The sequence below is a fragment of the Mangifera indica genome, chromosome 3 (assembly GCF_011075055.1).
Source record: "Mangifera indica cultivar Alphonso chromosome 3, CATAS_Mindica_2.1, whole genome shotgun sequence".
In the NCBI taxonomy this organism is placed as follows: Eukaryota; Viridiplantae; Streptophyta; class Magnoliopsida; order Sapindales; family Anacardiaceae; genus Mangifera; species Mangifera indica.
In genome coordinates this window covers 2,258,100-2,279,202 of record NC_058139.1, presented here as the reverse complement: position 1 = coordinate 2,279,202, position 21,103 = coordinate 2,258,100, and the positions used below count along the sequence as shown (strand labels likewise).

General features: G+C 34.2%; 2 protein-coding genes and 1 long non-coding RNA gene across 7 annotated transcripts; 2 read left to right on the top strand and 1 right to left on the bottom strand.

Annotated features, from left to right (window-relative positions):
* The first annotated feature begins 4,247 nt into the window (after positions 1-4,247).
* LOC123212537 (NAC domain-containing protein 86-like) lies at positions 4,248-6,619 on the top strand. The gene is made up of 3 exons (XM_044631709.1): positions 4,248-4,713; positions 4,804-5,075; positions 5,545-6,619. Exons 1-3 carry the CDS (start codon positions 4,569-4,571, stop codon positions 6,508-6,510), a joined length of 1,383 nt encoding a protein of 460 aa, XP_044487644.1. The 5' UTR covers positions 4,248-4,568; the 3' UTR covers positions 6,511-6,619.
* Positions 6,620-9,751: 3,132 nt separating this feature from the next.
* LOC123212504 lies at positions 9,752-11,024 on the top strand. Its single transcript, XR_006501555.1, has 2 exons — positions 9,752-9,945; positions 10,067-11,024. It is a non-coding gene; the product is annotated as an uncharacterized LOC123212504 (long non-coding RNA).
* A 192-nt stretch (positions 11,025-11,216) lies between these two features.
* On the bottom strand, positions 11,217-20,517 carry LOC123212502 (NAC domain-containing protein 89-like). Of its 5 annotated transcripts, none has more exons than XM_044631665.1 (7): positions 20,262-20,517; positions 19,819-20,151; positions 17,759-19,432; positions 17,408-17,679; positions 14,031-16,602; positions 13,060-13,920; positions 11,217-11,795 (listed from the first exon to the last, which is right to left on the bottom strand). In XM_044631665.1, exons 3-5 carry the CDS (start codon positions 17,901-17,903, stop codon positions 15,973-15,975), a joined length of 1,047 nt encoding a protein of 348 aa, XP_044487600.1. In that variant the 5' UTR covers positions 17,904-19,432; positions 19,819-20,151; positions 20,262-20,517; the 3' UTR covers positions 11,217-11,795; positions 13,060-13,920; positions 14,031-15,972. The 5 variants fall into 5 exon arrangements, with proteins under 5 accessions (XP_044487600.1, XP_044487601.1, XP_044487598.1 ...); XM_044631666.1 differs by having other exon boundaries at positions 11,217-13,920; positions 17,759-17,880; positions 18,780-19,432; XM_044631663.1 differs by having other exon boundaries at positions 11,217-13,920; positions 17,759-18,936; positions 19,164-19,432.
* Positions 20,518-21,103: the final 586 nt, after the last annotated feature.

Here is a 21,103-nt window from a genome sequence, read left to right as displayed (position 1 = left end):
GAATCTTTTCTTCTGGTTGTCTTAAAAAGTGGAAGGGTTAACGCAAGAAGTCTCGTAGGGGTGTTTAGTTTGAGTTTTTTAAAATTAATTTAATAATCTATTTTATAACCACTTATTTAATTTATTAGTAATAAAATATTACAGTAATTTTTTATTATCAATATTGATGTGACAGATAATATAAGTAATATTCTGATTACCACATTCATCTTAAATATTTAAAGATTATCAAGGTATTTTTGATTTTATTATAATTATTTATTATTTATTAATTTTTTAAGATAAAAATAAATTTATTTTTAATTAATATGACAAATAATATAAAATAATTTAAAAATAATTATACTCAAAGTCATTTAAGTAAAATAATTTATTAGTAACCTTTTATTATTTTTAACCAAACACAATAATTATTTACGCTTATCAAATTTTATCAAACATGATAATTATTTATATCTATTAATATTCTAAATAATATATCTTTAAGATAATTTTTCTATTTTAATAATAAAATATTATCCAAATTAAACGCTCCCTAAGGGTTTCATTGATGGCCAAACAACGGTTACTTGGGAGGAGTAAAATATTTATTTTATTATTTATATTAAAAAATTTATTATTTTTTCTTTTATGTTTTATAAATTAATATTTTATTTTTATTTAAAGTTTTTAAACTTTAAAAAATAAAATTTTTACCTCTAGGATTTCATACTTTTTAAACTCAGCCACCCCTTATAACTTTTAAAAATTATGTTTCACCCCCTATTTTTCAACTTCATTTTCTAGAATCGTTCTCAGATTTGTCTCTAGCCTCCCCCTTCTTTTGGACCACACAGAAGATGAAGAATGATACTTCATCATCCTTCGTCGTTCATTGCGTCGTCTAGACGCCATGACGAAGAGTTGTCCTTTATCTGTTCTTCTAGATCTCGATAATATTTTGTTGTCCAGATTTGGGTGACGAATGATCATCTTTTGTTATCCTTTGTAACTGGAGATAGAAGATTGGTGAAAAGTGTCGACTGTCGATAGTGGCCAAAGAAATAAGCAAACTCTAGGGGTGAAATCCAAATTTTTTAAACTTTGATGATAGGTTGAAGTGTTAGTTTTTAAAATCTAGAGAAGGTGAAATGATAAAAATTTTAAATTTTTAAAGTTTATAGGTAAAATAATGATTTTACCTCTATCTCTAACTGAAAATTTAGATGGAAGTTTGGTCATAAGTTTGAGTTTGAGCTTTTCATCTTTCATTAGTATGAGTTTGAAATTGGGCTAAAACTTGGGTGAAAAATAATCTTTTTCCCTATGTGTAAATTAGGATAATTTGACGGAGGAATTTGAAAGGAGGATAAAAATAGTAGAAAATTTTACGTCAGCAAGAATTAAAAAATTTTAATATAATCATATTTTAGATTGATATAAGAATAAGGGTTTATAACTCAAAATTCAAATTAACATTATACAAACCAACTATCAAGTCTATTTTAAACCAAATGCCTCGTTAAGTTAAATTAGATTCGAATCAAATTTACTTAAATTTGTGCTCTAATTTGAGTCAAACAAGTCTAAAATGTGCTTAATTTAAGTAAGTTTGAATTTGAACTTAAAAATTTAATCTTTTCAAACTCGAATTTTTAGAATGTTTAATTTATCAAGTTCACGAATCTAGAATTTTTTATATAAAATAATATCATTTTGATTAATTTGTATTAAAATAATATGTTTTAGTAACGATATAAGTTCAGAACTTATGATAAATTTGAATTCAAATTTGATTCTTTCAAAACAAGCCTAGCTCGAGTTTCATTGATACAAACTTGAATTTAGTTTTATATAAATCAAATTAAATTCAAATTTAAGGGGGCGTTTGGTTAGTGTTTTTTAAGATTACCTTGGTAATCTATCTTTCATTTCATTGTTTGGTTTATCAGTAATAAAAGATTACAGTAATCTTCTATTACCAATGCTGACTTGGCAGGTAATATAAATGATAATATGATTACCATTTTTACCTTAGGTATTTAAAGATTACTGAGGTAATCTTAAGTTTATTATAATTATATTATTATTTATTAATTTTTTTTGATAAAAATAAATTTATTTTTAATTAATATGACAAATAATATAAAAAATATTTATAAATAATTATATTTAAGGGCTTTTAAATAAAATAATTTACTAGTAATCTTTTATTACATTTAATCAAACACAATAATTATTTATATCTATTAAATTTTATTAAACATAGTCATAATTTATACCCAGTAATCTATCTTCAAGGTAATCGTTTTATTTTAGTAATAAAACATTACCCAAACCAAACGCCCCCTAAATGAAATCTAGCTATACTTAGCACGAATATAACCCTAAATGAACTAGATTTCTGCCAATAAAATGATTATTTTATCTCAAATAGGGGTGTTCAAAATTATTCAGTAACCGAATCAAACTAATTTTTGAACCAAAAATCAAATCAAAAAATAGGTTATTTGAAAAATCGGTTTGGATATTGGTTTAAAAATATAGAAAAACTGATTTTTAGGTTCGTTTACCGGTTTATCTAATTTTCAAAATCGATTAACCAAACCGAACTGATTTTGACAAAATTTAATAAAATATTCATAAAATATTGAATATATTTTCAAAAAAATTAGAAAATATAATAAAATATAATATTTTTTAAAAATTCAATTAAAAAATGGTTAACTAAAAATTTGATTTAGTTAATTAATATTTTTATTCGATTTAAAATTGATTAATCTTTAAATTGATTCGATTTTGATTCATAATTTTTTAAAACTAAAAATTCGATTTGATTCAAAAAATTAAAAAACTAATTCAGTTTACCGATTTTGAACGCCTCTAATCTCAAGCGTCGTTTGAAGCGAGATTAATATTATTGCGAAAGTTTAATCTTTTTGTTCAAGAGGGGAAGATAATTCATTATAAAAATTATTTAAAATAAGAAAAAAAAAATTATTCACTTAAAATGACCTGGAAAGCAGTTGCCTTACGCCATTGGAAAAGGCATCTAGTGAGGTCTTCCCCCAATGAAAAAAGGAGAGAGAATATCCCGTCAATCTATTCTGCTCGATGCTTTCTTCATATCTGTAACGTATATAAAACCGATCCCTGCTCACATTGCATGCCAAAATGTTTCCCACAAACCTAATTTAGACTCTGCTTCTGCAGTGCTCTGTTTCCTTGGTATTGGATTTCAGACATGCAAATGAGCTCTTTTGTTTATTGAACCAGAAATGAACTATCTTGAGGGATTTCTATCCCTCCTGCCGATGACGAAATCATCATTTTCCTGAAAGGAAGAGACTTGACCGTGATTTCTCTGTCCAATTTGTTTTTCAGAGGTGAGAAAGGCTGAATGGCTTTCAATATCAAGATAAGATAACAGATATGTCTAAAGGTGAATACTTTTTCATGATTCTTCAGGTTGAAACTGCTAGTTTTGGGACTACTGTGAGTTGTTTTTTAGAGGTGGGAAAGAGTGCATAGCTTTCAGAATCTAGCTATATCTGACGACAACAATTATCTCTGAAGGGTAATACTTTTTCATGATTCTTCAGGTTAAACGTTAGCAACCATCAAGTCCTTGTATGACTTCAAATGCCAGTCACGGTGCAGAAAATAGATTTTCTGGGAGTGTGATAGAGGTAAGAAAGAGCATACTATATTAGAGGTTCTTTGTTGACAGGATTCAATCTAAATTAATATTTGTGGTGTAAAAGAAACTTTTTTTAACCTTATGTTTTATCAACTTATGTTTATGGTAAATGAGCAGCATAAACAGTCAGAAAGATCCGCGAAAAAAATAGATGTATTAACAGATACAAGTTCTGCAATAGGCGCATTTTTCAGCTAATGCTTGTTTGTTTATGATTCTTAACATATTTTTTAAACTAATCTTTGCATATATATATTTTCTTAATTTAGGAAGAACCTCAACTACTAAGATGTACATATGGCTTTTGATAATGTTAGCATTTTTTTATTATTATTGAATAATAAATCTTTTTTTTTTTAAGGGGACACAGAGAATGCAGTGCTATTAATGATGTAAGAAACGATAGGTTAACATATTCATTTAGGTTGTCGTTTTGAATAGTAGGGATGACTCATAGTAATCCTGAAATAACATAATAACGAAAGAATTGAAAAAGCATTCCTTGTTGATGAGGAACCCGCAAAGAAAGAGAAGAAAGAAGATTCCTGTGAAGGGGGCACTTTCTTTGAATTTTCCAACTCCTTGTGATGGAAGGAGATACCCTCATGTGGAAAAAATATTATTAAAAGGTGGGAAAAGAATGATGAAAAGTATGTCAGAATTAATGGTGGGTCATTTTTAGACTACTTGGGGTTCAAGCTTACCACAGTCATCATTCATCAAACGTCACTCATACCGCGTTTGGCTTCACTTATAGAGAAAGCACTGGTTATCTATAGATGTAAATAAGTGATCACCCACTTCCCTCTTCTCTAAGAGCAAATTATTTAACCAAATTAAACCCGAGATATCTCGCCGTTACTCTCTCTTGTGTTGTGCTGTAACAGAAATGGACGATCTTGTTGGTTTCAGATTCCATCCAACTGATGAAGAAATCATCTTTCTTCTTGGGGAGAAGAGGCGTGACCCTAGTATAACTATCCATGCTATTTTTGAGACTAATATCTACGATTTCGAACCTCCTGAATTATCTAGTAAGTGGATTCATGCTATCACTCACCAAAATTACTTCAATTGTCCAAGGATATTGCTAATCTTTGTTTTGTTTGGGGTATTGTGTACAGGACTTTCTCCAATTCAGTCCGATAAAAAATGGTGCAGCTTTTTCACTGCACCTAATTATATAAACCCTGATCGCAAACGTGTGTGCAGAGCAACTAAGACAGGATATTGGAAAGTAACTGGTGAAGGTTATCCCATCAAGGACAAACACAGCAAAAGGGAAATTGGTTTCAAAAGAGTACTGGTTTTCTATGAACGCCCTGGTGGTTCTAAGGAGATTAAGACTAACTGGGTTATGCATCAGTTCTCTGCCACAGACAGTCCTCTTTATAAGGTATGCACTTTTGTTTTTGTATAAATTCCTGTCCTTCTGGCTTTGATTTAAACATCGAAGTGCTTGAAGAGCTAGAATCTTTCGTTCAATCGAGATATGTCAGTTATCCACTAGAGTTTTAGGTACTAGCTAGTTCATTTGGTAGTATATGTTTTCTTGCATAATATTATAACTCTGTGGTTTGAATTGCCCTTAGTTTGTAAGATTTTGGGAACTGGATTGGGGAGGAGTAAGAGAAAAATAATTTCTTGTTGAGAATAAAGATATCTAAATGGGTGATAACTTGATTTTCATGAATTATGAGAGAAAATATTATTCTTAATTTTAATTTGGATCATAAGTATTGTCCAAAACTACTACAGAATTGCAAGTTTGGTAAGCAGTATTATGTCATTGTTTATGTTGCTTTATTTTAGTATTTCATTTATAGATAGCAAGCTCATTTCATTGTGACCTTTAATTTGTGTAGAAGGATTTTGTTGTGTGTCGTGTAAAAAAGCAAGGGAATAAGAAGCGTCGTTCTTCAAGCAATGTTGAAGGTCAACAACAAAAGAAGCTACGAGCATCAACCAACAGTCAAGTTCAACCAAGTTACAATATGACTTTAGATAATGGTAATCTTGTTGCAAAAAATACCTCTTTGAAGTCTCATTTACCACCAATTAATTATTTGGTTTCTTTTAGAAATCATCATCATTATGCAGAAAATTTATCTCCAGAATTGCAGTTACCTATAACAGAAAATACACCTCCAGGATTACCATTATCTATCATAGAGAATAGTTCTCCAGAATTGCAGTCACCCGATGTTGGAAATACTTTTCCAGAGTTACAATTACCTGTCTTAGGAAACACTCATCCAGAAATGCAGTTACCTGTTGCAGAAAATACTCATCCAGAATTGCAATTACCTGTCGTAGAAAATGCTCATCCAAAGTTACAGTTACCTATCATAAATTATACTTTTCCAGAATTGCAGTTACCTGTTGTAGGAAATGCAGTTCCACAATTTCAGTTACCTACTGCAGAAAATACATCTCTGGAGTCGCAACAACTACCAAGTGAATGTTTAGTCTACAATATTGGACACGATGCTGCAGAAAATACATTGCAAGTGGATCCTCCACAGCTAGCAACATTTAATGAACTAAAAGGATGTGAGGGGCTTGTTCAGTCCTCTTTCTCAGCAGTTCATTCACCGGTTTCTCCATTTAGTATTGCATGGGAAGAAGATAACCCATCGGATGTCCAAGGTGGATACACTAGTGAAGAACGTGGAGAAAGCACTCTTCACTTTAAATCATCAAAATCAATCCCAGGATTTTGTGGTGGAAATAGAAATGAAACAGATACTGAGTTTATTGAATGGGTTCATAATATGTTTGAGTATGATAATATCACAAGTGTAAACTACAATGCAATTTTGAATTATTGACATTGTATTGATGCTTCACACTTTCATTTTGTATTCAGAACTATGTATTCTTTATGTCTATTTGGGTTTGTTATTTAGAACATTTATGAGATTTCAATTAGTTTGTTCATATCATAATTTGCAAAAACTAGAACATCTTAGCGGTGCAGTGTAGGTTGCTATTATCCTCTCTCTTAACTGTATGCATGTTGTTGGAAGAATGAGAGTTGTGGTTCTGTTTTGTCCCTGGAGTCAGGTAAGTAGCTTTCTGGCACTTTCGATCAAACTTTGCCATGGCTGGAAAATAGATCAAGCTTTGTTCTAGTGTTTGTTTTCTGATGATTCTTACTTTAAGAGCAACCTCAGCTACTACAAACAATTTGGACTATGATCCAAGAAGTCATTTGCTGGAAAATCAATTTTCAGCGGCGAAGGAAAAGATGTCTCCAGTATTCATTAATAACTTGTATGGTTCATGGAAACCATACTCACATAACCTGCAGAATTCAATGCGCCCAATTGCCGTAGTTTGCTGAATCACTGTTCTGTCTTTGTGCTATGGTCGCCAATTAATTCAGACCATGGATACAATTCCTCCTCGTACTCAGCAAGCTTCAGTACTGACTGTAATTTGTTTCCTGCCAACAGAGACTCTGAAACCTTCAATCCATGGATGAAAGAGTTACTAGATGGCATTTCTTCAATAGCAAGTGCATAAACCACTATTATGGTTGCTTTGTTTGACACAGTAAGAAAGGCCAAACGACTATTTCCCACCCAAGGTTTAGCGTTTTCTCAAAAGTCCCCCCTTTAACTATGGAAACACCAAACACCCACTCATGGCCAGTTAGATTTAACCAAACCCTAACGGTGGTAGGGGTAAAATCGTCATTTTAGCTATAATATTAAAAATAAACTAAAATAGAATCTATTTTGCCCCCCTAAACTTTAAAAACTGAAATTTTCCCCCCGCCTAAGTTTTAAAAAATGGCAGTTTCACCCTAGGGTTTGGTTTTGAAATCTCCGACGACCTCTCCGGCTCCGTTGCCGACGGCCGCTCCCTCCGGAAGCAACCTCTCCTTCCGACGATCTCTTTCCTCCCATTTGGAGGTCCGATCGGCGCCCGGAGACGCCGTAGGAGACGAAGACTTCGTCGGGAAGACGAAGTTCTTCGTCTTCCCAGACGAAGACGACACCCAGACGAAGCCGACGCCGTCGTCTTCGTCTGGGAAGACGATCGTCTTCCCAGAAGAAGACCTCTGGGAAGACGACCGTCTTCCCAGACGAGGACGACGGCATCGGCTTCGTCTGGGAAGACGAAGAACTTCGTCTTCCCGACGAAGTCTTCGTCTCCCACGGCGTCTCTGGGCGCCGATCGGACCTCCAAATGGGAGGAAAGAGATCGCCGGAAGGAGAGGTTGCTTCCGGAGGGAGCGGCCGTCGGCAACGGAGCCGGAGAGGTCGCCGGAGATTTCAAAACCAAACCCTAGGGTGAAACTGTCATTTTTTAAAACTTAGGCGGGGGGAAAATTTCAGTTTTTAAAGTTTAGGGGGGCAAAAGGAGATAAAATTTTCAGCCGTTAGGGTTTGGTTAAATCTAACCGGCCATGGGTGGGTGTTTGGTGTTTCCATAGTTAAAAGGGCGACTTTTGAGAAAACGCTAAACCTTGGGTGGGAAATAGTCGTTTGGCCCAGTAAGAAATGCTGAACTTTTCTTGCTTCGTTGTTGAGAATAATTTTCATGTCCTATTAACAAGAAAGCTATTCGGGGTTAGACATGATTTAAGCTGGTTTGGCTTCAAAAGTTAGCTCAACGTAGTTTGATTTAATTCAAATTTGTTTAGATCAAGCTTGAATAGAGAAAATCGATTCATTTTTTAAACCAAAAATATTATTTTATTAATAAATTGTGAATTAAAATCATAAATTCTAGTTTTGAATTTGAGTCAAACTATTTTTTATATGAATTAAACTTAATAAACCCTTCACTTCAGTTTGATGGACTCAACCTAAACTAATTTTTATTTAAATCAAATTCGAATTAAAGAATGTTTAGACACAACTAGTTTGTATGGATCTCCCAATTATTGCTATTGATCTGTTTTAAGTAGAAAAGTTCTACAGTAGATTTTTTTCAAGAACGCTGCTCCTGCCAGCATAAAGTAGCGTGTTTATTGGTCCACATTATCCGAAGGTGAACACAATCAGCACGATAATAATAATAATAAAATTTGAGTTTTTTAAAAGTATAAACGAATTTTTTTAATCTAAATTTTAGTTTAATATAAAAAATATACCCAATTTAGTAAAAAAACCAAAATATTGATTCATGAACTAACATTTATTAAAATGAAGGGTAAAATCGTTATTTTATTATTAAACCTTAAAACTTTAAACATACTTATCCTCCCTCTTAATTTAAAAAACTTATAATTTCTCTCTTAAATTGAATTTTGAAAAATAACATTTTCTCTTATATGGTTTTTTCTTCCATCTTCAATGACCAAATGTTGTTCTCGTCGGTTGAGTTTTCACTATTTTCTTTTCTAGTAATTAATGTTCATTAGATCAATTTCGTTAGATGAAGACCAAATCCTCTTTGTCTGACTTAAATCGATCAAGTGGGAGTATCGATCAAGGGAGAAAAAGATGGTAAGAAAGCTGATCGATGGCAGGAATGACAATTGATCATCGAAGATGAAAGAAATTACTTTTGGAAGGGAAAAATGTAGTTTTTCAAAATTTAATTATAAGAAAAAATTATTAGTTTTTTAAATTAATAAAAAAATGATAAATTTTTAAGGTTTTAAAGTTTAAGAGATTTTATCTTTATTTTTAATGTAAAATTATAATAAAAATTAATTTATAAATAAGATTAATTTATAAATGAGTAGTTTAATTTTTTATCTGGCCCGCATATATTTTTAAACTAAAGTAAAATTTGGGAAAATAGTCCTTTGGCCTTTAAAAATTGATAACGAAAGCCAAAATCCAAAAGAAGGAAGGTGGACAATTAAAGGCACTTGAGGAATACGAAAAGCAAACCTTCTCTGAGAAGGAGAGAGACAATGACATATCAGTTTGGAAGTTTATAGACTCCTTCTAAAACAAGGAGACAGGGGCAAGTGGGGACGGCAGACGGTGGGGTCTTAATTAGGCTTTATCTTTATCCCCACCACTTGCTTCTGTCTTAATCAATGCTTTATGCTAACGCTATCTCTATATATATAAACAAACAAATGAACCCTCTCATCCTGCATAGAAACCTGGTGTTCTTTTTCTCTCTCTTTTTGGTAATCGGAAATGGGGAAGCTTGAGGATTCCGATTTCGCTTCCCTTCTACCGATGGTGAAATTATGTGTCTTCGGGAGAAAAAGAAGATTGGTGACTCTGATTTCTCTGTCCAATCAATCTATCAAATATAATTTGATAGATTGAAGCCCCTGCTTATGCTCGGTAAGTAAATACATAGGATCAGCCAATCCAGTTTCTGTTCAAAGTCTATATATATATCATCTTTCCAGAAATGATAGCAGATTTTCCTAACAATATTCTTTTTCTTTTTGGTGGTCTACAGGGCTTCTGCCATGGTAGTTGCTTAAGGGTAGATGGTTCTTAATTCAAGTAGAACCTCAACTACTATGAAAGTACCGAATATTATTTTCGGTAGAACCTCAACTACTATGAAAGTATATAATTTTGTGTTCGATAGAACCTCAACTACTATAACAATATCAGATTTTGTTTTGGCAGAACCTCAACTATTATGAAACTATTATGAATATGGCAGATTTTATTTTTTATCTCTAGAGTTTATCCCTTATGTAACTTGTATGTTATTTTTCATTGAAACTCAATTATTATGAAAATATTAGATTTGATTTAGGTAGAATTTCAACTACTATAAATGCATCAGATTTGATCTAGGTAGAACCTCAACTACTATTGATGCACTAAATTTGATTTCAGGTGGAACTTCAATTACTATAGATGCAACATATTTTATCTCAGCAGAACCTCAACTATTATAGAGTTTTTGGATTTTGTTTCAATAAAACCTCAACCAGCATGTAAAGTAGAAATGCTTATAATCGGTAGAACCTCAACTACTATTTGTGAAATTTTATTTCAACTTAGCCATTTTGGCAGCTTAGCCCATTATGATTCCTCATAGGGGTTTTTCTCCTCCAATTATCATTCAAGCTGACTCAAATAAAAGTTAACTGTTTTAAACTCAAACCGAGCTTAGATTGGTTGTTGTTTGGAGTTAGTTCACAGTGATTGTAGTTTGCAAAATTTTCCTTTCAACCATGAGGATGAGCCGGTTGGGAGATCAGGAAGTCAAGTCGCCAAAACCTGCAGTGAAGTTTAAGTTGGAGAGAGCAGTGACGGAAGTGAACCCATGAAGACATGTGTAAATGAATATCCTCCATTAAATATCTGAGAGCAGAAACTGTAATACCAAGTTCATCACAATAAAATTCTGTAGATAAATATTGTTATTGTTGACATTAATTGTAATAGTGTTTCATTCATGCTCTGGTTCATAATCTTGTATAACTCTGTTCGCACTCTCTTCTGCAACTCCTACCAAGAATGGTGTGAGTTCATGATTCATGAGATCTTTGCATTGAATTTTTTCGGAATCAATTTCAGAAAAGAAAAAACTAACCCATACATTTAACAGAAGAACCTGCAAATTTTTGGGGTGAAGTTCCATCATGTTAGTCTAGAAGGTCTATGAAAGATTTTATTAAAAACACAAACAAGACAATGAGAAGCACAATGGAAAAGATTTTGTTGGCGGGGTACTCATAAACTAGTCATAAAAAAAGGACCTTTCGTGAATTAAAGGCCATATTACATGATACAAGGAGAAGAATATTTCTCTGAAATTTCCGGCCTTTCTACTAGGGATGGAAGGCAAAAAGCTCTTGTAAGTGGAACAGCAATCATGAAAAAGAAATCAGAACTTAAGGTGGGTCTTCTTTAAACTGCTTCAGAGCTAAGCTTAATACTGTACAACAAATAAATTTATTAATGCATAAAGCTGCCTTCGACTCATCATCAAATAGACATCACTCTCATAGTGCCTTGGAGTAACGCCAGTACTTTGAGTCAATCACCCACTTTCCTGTTCTTATTTATCAAATACCAAGACTTTTGCATCAAATTAAACCAGATATATCCAGCTAAATCACAAATGGACTTTGTTGTTGGCTTCAGATTCCATCCCACTGATGAAGAAATCATCCGTCTTCTGGAGCAGAAGAGGGATGACCCTGATTTCTCTATCCATGCTATTTCTGAAGTTCCAAAGAATAATCAGCATAGAGAGGGAATGAAAGACAAAACAAGACAAAACCAACTTACCAAGGACGGTGGAGAGTTGACATTAAAACACCCCCTAAAACTCACGAAATTTTTGAATCACCCCTAAGTACAAAAAGCTACACCATACACCCCTTGCCATCACTATTGCTATCGTCAATTAATTTTGACATGAGGGAGGTTAAATTAGACGCTCTACAAAACAATTTTAGCAATATTATTTCCTGAAAATTAGTAGTATATACTTTATTAGTGTCTTTTAAGTAGTCAATAATCCCCACAATCCACAAAATTGAATGTTAGTCTAATTAATGGACCTTCAACATTCAGTTTTTCAAGTAACTTTGTTTGGAAGTAGAGTTGGATTAAATTCAAATGGTATGAGTTTGAATTGAATGAATTGTCTTAGAGCCAAAGATTGAGAGTGTTTTATAAAATCGACCGGGTTTAAATAAATCAAAATATTTGAGTCTAAATTGATTCAGATCAAATTTGAAGTAATTTTTTGAATTGAGTTTGAGTTATTTTGTTGATTTTAATTTGATCTTAAACTAACTTTTCTTCAATTCTAACTGATCTTGAACTAAATATTGGCCAAATTTGAACCAAACTGATTTTCCTCTTACAGTTGCTTTTGGTAGCTGTTGCCTTTGGGCGTATTTGATTGTCTCATAGAAATTGTAAATTGTACCACTAAGTGGGGTTAAAGCCAAACTAAGATTTACAGAGAGAGATTAGTTGTGAATGTGTCACTTGCAACAAATGCTTAAGTTAGACATTGGGAACTATGTTTGAAGCAGGTTCTTTCTTTCCTTTTGCTTGCTAAAATAAGGTTTCCATAATCAAAACATACACGAGCCAGGTAAGAGAGAATTGAGTCCGATTAAAGATTAGTTTAAGCCACTTACCCCCCAAAAAAAAAAAAGATTAGTTTGAGTTCAACTCAAATATGAAGCAAACAACTTGAGTTTAAACTCTTAGGCAAGCTAAAATGGTGAATAATATCAATAAAGATAACAAGTCACCAAAGACGGAGAACTAGAGAATAAAAATCATTAAAGAACAAGATGGAGAAGACTAAAAACTCCGATGAAGAATAGCATATGACCTCTCAAAATTGACTCAAAGCTGTTGAGCTACTACTAGTTGAGGTTCTCCCTAGGACAAATCTATGTAAGTCATACTGAAGATATAATCAAGGGATCAATAAAAATTAGGAGATAAAATTTTATAGCTCACAGTAGTTAAGGCTTCACCAGAGGCAAGATTCAGTTTCGTTGTAGTAGTTGAGGCTTCACCAAAGGCAAGATCCAGTATTTGCGTAATAGTTGAGGCTCCATCAGAGGCAAGATATAATATCTTCGTAGTAGTTGAGGCTCTTACGGAGGCAACATTTAGTGTTTGCGTAGTAGTTGAGGCTCTACCGGAGGCAAGATCCAGTGTCTGCGTAGTAGTTGAGGCTCTACCGGAGGCAAGATCCAGTGTCTGCGTAGTAGTTGAGGCCCTACCGGAGGCAAGATCCAGTGTCTGCGTAGTAGTTGAGGCCCTACCGGAGGCAAGATCCAGTGCCTGCGTAGTAGTTGAGGCCCTACCGGAGGCAAGATCCAGTGCCTGCGTAGTAGTTGAGGCCCTACCGGAGGCAAGATCCAGTGCCTGCGTAGTAGTTGAGGCTCTACCGAAGGCAAGATCCAGTGCCTGCGTAGTAGTTGAGGCTCTACCGGAGGCAAGATCCAGTGTTTGCGTAGTAGTTGAGGCTCTACCGGAGGCAAGATCCAGATCTTTGTAGTAGTTGAGGCTCTACCGGAGGCAAGATCCAGTGTCTGCATAGTAGTTGAGGCTCTACCGGAGGCAAGATCCAGTGTCTGCGTAGTAGTTGAGGCTCTACCGGAGGCAAGATCCAGTGTCTGCGTAGTAGTTGAGGTTCTACCAAAGGCAAAATCCAGTCTCTTCATAGTAGTTGAGGTTCTACCGGAGTCAAAATCCAATATCTTCATAGTAGTTGAGGTTCTACCGAAGATAAAATCAAGTATTTCCATAGTAGTTGAGGTTCTACCTGAAAAAAGAATCACTTTTTTTCCAACAACTATCATGGTAAATACCCTGCAAAAACAAAAGAACCTTGTTAGGAAAATCTACTGTCATTTCTAGAAAGATGACATAGATAGAATTTGAACAAAAATTGGATTGGCAAATACTATGTATTTACTTACCAAGCAAAACAGAGGCTTCAAAATATCAAATATAAATTTGATAGATTCACTGGACATAGAAATCAGGGTCATCAATCTTCTTTTTCTTCCGAAGACAGATGATTTCACCATCGCTCCAAGGGAAGCGAAATCAAAATCCTCAAGATTCCCCATTTCGGACTACTAAAAAATAAAACCCATTTCTGATTCAATAAAGAAAAATAAAAGGAAAGAGAGAGAGAACACTCTCTCGAGACAGAGCAGTTGAAAGTTGAAAGTTGAAAGTTGAAACCAAGTTGCTATGGAAGGCTGAGAGGGTGCATTTGTTTATATACATAGAAAACTCAACATTTGATTAAAGTTGTAACAAGTGGTAGCGTTAAAGTCTAATTTAAGACCCCACCGTCTGTCATCCCACATGCCTCTGTCTCCTTCTATATTAAGGAGCCTATAAAATTAAAAGACTGATGTGTCATCGTCTATCCACTTCTCAAAGAAGGTTTTGCTTTTATGATTCCTCAAGTGCTTTTAATTTTCCACCACCTTCCTCCTTCTCGATGTTGGATTTTCTTATCATTTTAAAAGCTCAAATTTTATTCTTATCATGTTGTTCACCACAGGATTAAAAAGAAACTATGGATCACATCATTTCTCAAGTAAGTTGTGTGTGGATCAATACATGTGTTACTTTTTTAGTGGAGGGACTGGGAGCAGCATCATTCAAATAATATATAAATTAATTCTTGAAAAAATTTGAACATCCTGCTCAAGTAATCTGGTCCAAAAAGCTTTTGGATTTTGCAAACTTTAAGCAAAATTGTATTGGATTCCTGTTAAATTTTTACTATGCATTTGAGATTATAAAGCCCAAAAACAAATTTTTGATGGGTTGCATATCCTAAACGGACAATGCAAGATGTTACAAAATCTATAATAGAGCTTTCCTACCTCAACATCCTGCTTAGACAGATCAATTGCATTCCTGTTAATTAAGACATGACGAGTTGAGTTTTCAAATGTTTTAAACAAGATGGTCCAAAAAATCTGACCATTGTTCTCAACAATGAAAATGTTTAGCATTCTTACAGTGTCAAACAAAGCAGCCACAATAGCAATATTTGTCAAACAAAGTAACTTAAGTAAGGCAATTTTTCCTCCAAGACAAATTTTATTTTCTGGAAAATGATTTTATGGAACAGATTCCAAATGGTGCAGTTGAGGTTCTAGCTGAAGTAAAGAATCATAGAGAACCAACACTACACAATAGTTGACACTGATTAATATTTTTTCTCACTTCTTAAAAAGAATTTTCATTGACATGCTTTCTAGTATTAGAATTCAAAGCCATCTGGAATTCTGATTTATTTTAATTTTACTATTCTTATATAAATGCATTCAAGATTATAATTTAGGAATCATCATATCCTTAGCAGTAAAAAATTTTGTTGGTAAGGTGTATAAAAAAATATTAAGTACCTGTATATTGTTAAGAGAGAGGATCATAGCAACCTGCACTGCACCACTAAGGCATTAGCACATATATTGCTCATTGAAGGTGGCAGAACTTTTGAGTGACAATCCAATGGCTTTAGCTATTAGAGTTCTTTGAACCGCGATTCAATTGGGAAAGGTGCGTCAAGTAGTGGGTGAACCACCATATTAAATGTAGGAATGAGTTGTTGAAAGTGACAAGATCGATATTGAAAGAAGTTAAAAATGGTGGGAATAATCTGAGAGGAGATTGGTGCATGATGCAACTGTAAATGACAAAATCGATGCTAGAAGAAGTTAGAAATGACGAGATTAACACTAAGAGGAACTAGAATGACAATATCAACAATGGGAATAGTTGTCAAATAGGAAATCCACCCGAGAGATAGGCAGAAATGATAATACATAGATACATGAGTGGAACATCATTACAATGTCAAAAATACAGAATTTGGTTTACAAATGCTAGGAATTATGCAAATAAACCATTTACCCATTCAATTAAGGTTTCTGATTCAGAGTTAAATTCACTGGTCACCCCACTGCAAATTCCAGCTAATGATTCTGTCGAGGTGAAGTCAAGAGGAAGACTACTATCTCCCACATCTTCACAAGGGTATTCATTCTGGATACATTGATGTGGATTCACATAGTTAGCTTCCCTCGTACCGCTGAACAGAGAATTTGATGCATCATGGTCATTACCAGACACACTAGAGTATGAGGGTCTCTGTTCCAAGTTTATTGGTAACTGCAGTGCTGAGAAAGATCTGCAATCCAACCCATTACACTCATTCAGCGCATTTGATTTTGCAAGATGCTGGGGATCCACTTGCAAATTACTCTCTGTAACATGATGTCTATGACTAGAAGCTGAAAAAATACTTGGTGGACATTGCGATTCTGGTGATGTCCCTTCTGCAACACAATTTCTAGTATTATCTTCAACAGGATTGCCATTATCAAAAGCAATCCTATGACTTGGTTCACCCTCATTCCTGGTTGATATGCAGGGCTTCTTATTTTGTTGACCTTCAACATTGGTTGAAACACGACGCTTCTTATCTCTTTTTCTTTTTATGCGACACACAACAAAATCCTTCTACACAGAATAATTGTCGCAGCAAATGAGTTGCTATTCTGTAGTTGTGAACTAACATTTAATTTCCAGCAATAACAAATTTCCACCAACAATGATTAAGTACAAGTTACCAAACTTCTGGGAGGTCAAAGAAAAAAAAAATCAAATTCTCATCCATCAAAACAAACCTCGCACTAAATATCTCTAGCTAATGAATAATAGTTTTGCTTAGACTTAAAAACAAAGATCAAAATTTCACATATTATTAATGAAAAAGAGATAAACACATGAAAAAATCCATGCAGATATCTATTTCTGAAAAGTACATACATTCAATTTTTTTCCCTTGCACACTTACCCTGATTCAATTCCCAAAATCTAGAATCTAAGTTAAATCCCAAGACTTACTATGCAGAACAAAAAATTCTACCAATTTATTTAGTTACCATCCACAACTCAATTGGATAACTGAGATACATTCTAATTATATAGCATGAGAAAAAAAGATAGCACACATATGAACCTGTAGTTCTAAATATTTTGAGGCAAATCCTATCATATCTAAATTGAAAACAAGATTCTAACACTTTAATTTCAATCTTCAACCAGTAATACAAACATAATCAATCAAGAGAACTAAAGTAGGCAACATTTGACTAAGGTCAAGACAGTATATTGTTATATTTATGGTTGCAGAAATTTTACATTCCAAAGATGATCCATCACTAAAGCCAACCACAATAGACAGTGAAGATCGATGTGAAGTCAAATGTAGAAGAATTACAGCGCAAAACATATAAAGTAGAAAGGAGGGGTGCATATGTACCTTATAAAGAGGATTTTCTCCTATGGAAAACTGATGCATAACCCAGTCAGTCCTTATCTCCACCGAACCACCGGGCCGTTCATAGAAAACCAAAATTCTTTTGCTACCAATGACCGCCTTGCTGTGTTTAGCCTTGATTTTACAACCTTTCCCGGTTAGCTTCCAGTAACCTGTCTTAGTTGCTCTGCTAACGCGATTGGTATCAGCATTTATATAATCAGGTTGACTGAAAAAGCTGCACCATTTTTCATCGGACTGAATTCGTGATAGCCCTGTACCACACACCCAAAGAGCAATGTTAGAAGCATTCATTTTAGTGAAATTAATGCCTGAGGACAAGAATCCACTTACCAGGTAACTCGGAAGGTTCGAAATCGTAGATATTAATCTCAGAAATAGTATGGACAGAGAAATCAGGGTCAAGCCTCTTTTGTTCCAAAAGACGGATGATTTCTTCATCAGTGGGACGGAATCTGAAAAAAGCAACGAAATCCATTTCTGATTCAGGTAGATATCTCTGGATTAATTTGATGAGAAAATCTTGGTGTTTGAGAAATAAGAAGAGGAAAGTGGGTAACTGATTCAAAGTACTAGCTTTGCTCCGACGCTATATGAGTGATGTTTGTTTAATGATGAGTCGAAGGCGTCTTTATAAATTTATTTCTTCCACAGTGTTAAGCTTAGCTCTGAAGTACTCTAAAGAAGACCCCACATTAGTTATGATTCCTATTTTACTAATAAGAGCTTTTTCTTTCCATCCAAGCAGAAAGGCTGGAGATTTCAGAGAAATTTTCTTTTCCTAGAGTTTATCTTTCTTTGTATGTTCGTGACCGACCAAATAATTACTATTATTATTTCAAGATTACAACGAATCAGAGAGTCATCCTAGATTATTTATTTCGGGAAAAAAAAAAACAAAAAAGACAAAACCAAAAGTGGACCTATGACTGATCAGCAGAAACAAGCCAATATCGAATATGAATAGTTATGAGTCCCCCTCCACAAATTTTTTTCCTCTGTGCTTTCTTTGTGTTATTAATACAATCTTTTATAGACAGTGCCAACAAATCCCATTTGATCAAAATTCGAACCATGAAAATTTAGCCCAAATAAGAGCAGCACTCAAATATGTTAGCCTATAGCTCAACTCACCATAAGCAATACATATTGGATTATGTCCAACATGGAAAATGTCAACTGTTAATGGTGTTGATTTATTAAGATCAATTGATTGTTTTAGCTGATTAATAATTACACGAGATTTGCAGGTTCTTCTGGTAATACATGGTTTTTTTTTTTTTTTTTTATAAACTTATTCAGAAATTGAGAAGGAAAAAATTTAATGCAAAGATCTCATGAGTCATGAACTCACACCATTCTCGATCGGAGTTGCCTAAGGTAGATCGCATGATGAACTCAGCGTGGTCACTAACAGAATTATATAAGTTTATGAACCATTGGCGTTTACTGGCACTCTGTAGAGTAAGCATTCCCATCAAACAAGCTCCAATTGCCAGAAATTGGTCATACTGTAACATAGAGACAAAAAACAGGCTGAGTTTTCAAGTGTTTCAAACAAGAAGTCCGCAACTACTTATCTCTAAAAGATTAGAGAGATTGGATGTACACCACAGCATGAATGAAACATTATTACAATTTATGTCAACTATAACAATATTTCTCTACAGAGTTTAATTGTGATGAACTTCGTATTACAGTTCTATTCTCAGAAATTTAATGGAGGATATTCATTTACCCATGCCTTCATGGGTTCACTTTCAGTCACTGCTCTCTCACGAGTTGAACTGCAGGTTTTCACAAGTTGAACTCCTGAATTCACAACATCTTCATCCTCATGGCTGAATGGAGAATTCCACAAACTACAATCACAGTGGAAATCGTTTGAATTTGGGGAGGATCTCTGTTTAAGATCCATTGGTGACTGACTACAGTTCAAAGAAAGCGTTATGTCTAACCCATACAATCATCAAGTGCAACAAATTCTGCGAGTTGTGGTGGTTCTACCTGCAGAAGCACACATGATGAACCTTAGTTATAGATATAAATATCCAAAGACAATAGTCTATAAGCAATAGTTCTAGATATAAATTATTTCCCATAACATCATTAATAAAATCAGAAGCCAAACGATGACTTATTAGAAACTGCGTCTCTACACCTGAATCAAAAGTCACAAATAAAAAAGCAGCAGTTCTGGCAATGTTTCTTATGCAGTACTTCTACAAATCATCTAAATTAAAGTATTTTCTAAACTATCAATGCACACTTATTATCTAAATGGTAAGATGGTGGTATATGAGATTCTACTAGAAACACGAACCACAAACAACATTCTGGTTTTGGATGTGTTTACGAAAAATATGCATAAATTTGGAAAATTACCCACAAACCTTTCTAGCTTCAGTGAAGAATTGCTTGCGAGCCCTTGAAATTGAGGTTCTACCCATGATAAAACTCACTAATAGCAGATGAGATTCTATTGGAAGTATCCAATGTAAGTGAGGTCGTGAGGTTATGGAAGTAGTTGAGGTTCTACAAATTAAAATTCTACCAGAATCAACATCCGATACCTCACTAGTAGTTGAGGTTCTACCGGAGTGACATCCGATAACTCCATAGTAGTTGAGGTTCTACCGGAGTGGACATCCGATAGCTCCATAGTAGTTGAGGTTCTACTTGAATTAAGAACCAACCAACTTCATGCGACTACCATGGTAAATGCCCTGCAAAAACAAAACAACCTTATTAGGAAAATCTACTATCATTTCTGGAAAGATGATACAGATAGAATTTGAACAGAGATTGGATTGGCTGATCCTATGTATTTACTTACCGAGCAAAGCAGGGGCTTCAAACTATCAAATACAAATTTGATAGATAGATTGGACATAGAAATCAGGGTCAACAATCTTCTTTTGCTTCCGAAGACAGACGATTCCACCATCGGTCGAAGGGAAACGAAATCCAAATCCCCAAGACCGCCCATTTCGGACTACCAAAAAATAAAACCCATTTCTGATTCAATACAATAAAAAAATTGACAGAGAAAGAAATTTCGAGAACGAGCAGCTGAAACCAATTTTCTATGGATGGTTGATAGGGTTCGTTTGTTTATATACAGATAGGATAAGCATAAAGCATTGACGAGAGACAGTTTCCTTTTCCAAGTGCAACGGCGTTAGGTGCGGTTACTGGCAATAATCGATCGACGGATGGGATTTATGGCATTTTACATCAACTTACCCCATTACTTTGACGCCGTCCAACTCAGTTAACAGAAAATGAGTTTTCAAATAGCCTTAAAATTGACGACGCTCGTGTTTTGGGAGTTGTTTGAAAATCTTTTGAACTTGTGGGGTAAATTGATGTTAGAGGCCACATAGTTTTCCTCTAAGTGTCACTTTCGGTAGCTGTGGGGGTGCGTCGTACTTCTCCCATAGAAATGGTAGCAAATGGTAGCAAATGGTAGGCATAAAGTCCACTTAGGACCCCACCGTCTGTCATCACGACTGGCCTCTGTCTACTTGTATTACAAGGGGTTATAAACTTCAAAGAATGATGTGTCATTGTCTGCCCCCTTCTCAAAGAAGGTTTATCTTTTTGTATTATTCCTTAGTGCTTTAATTTGTCCACCCACCTGCCTTCTTCTAGATACTCAAATTTTATTATTATCAT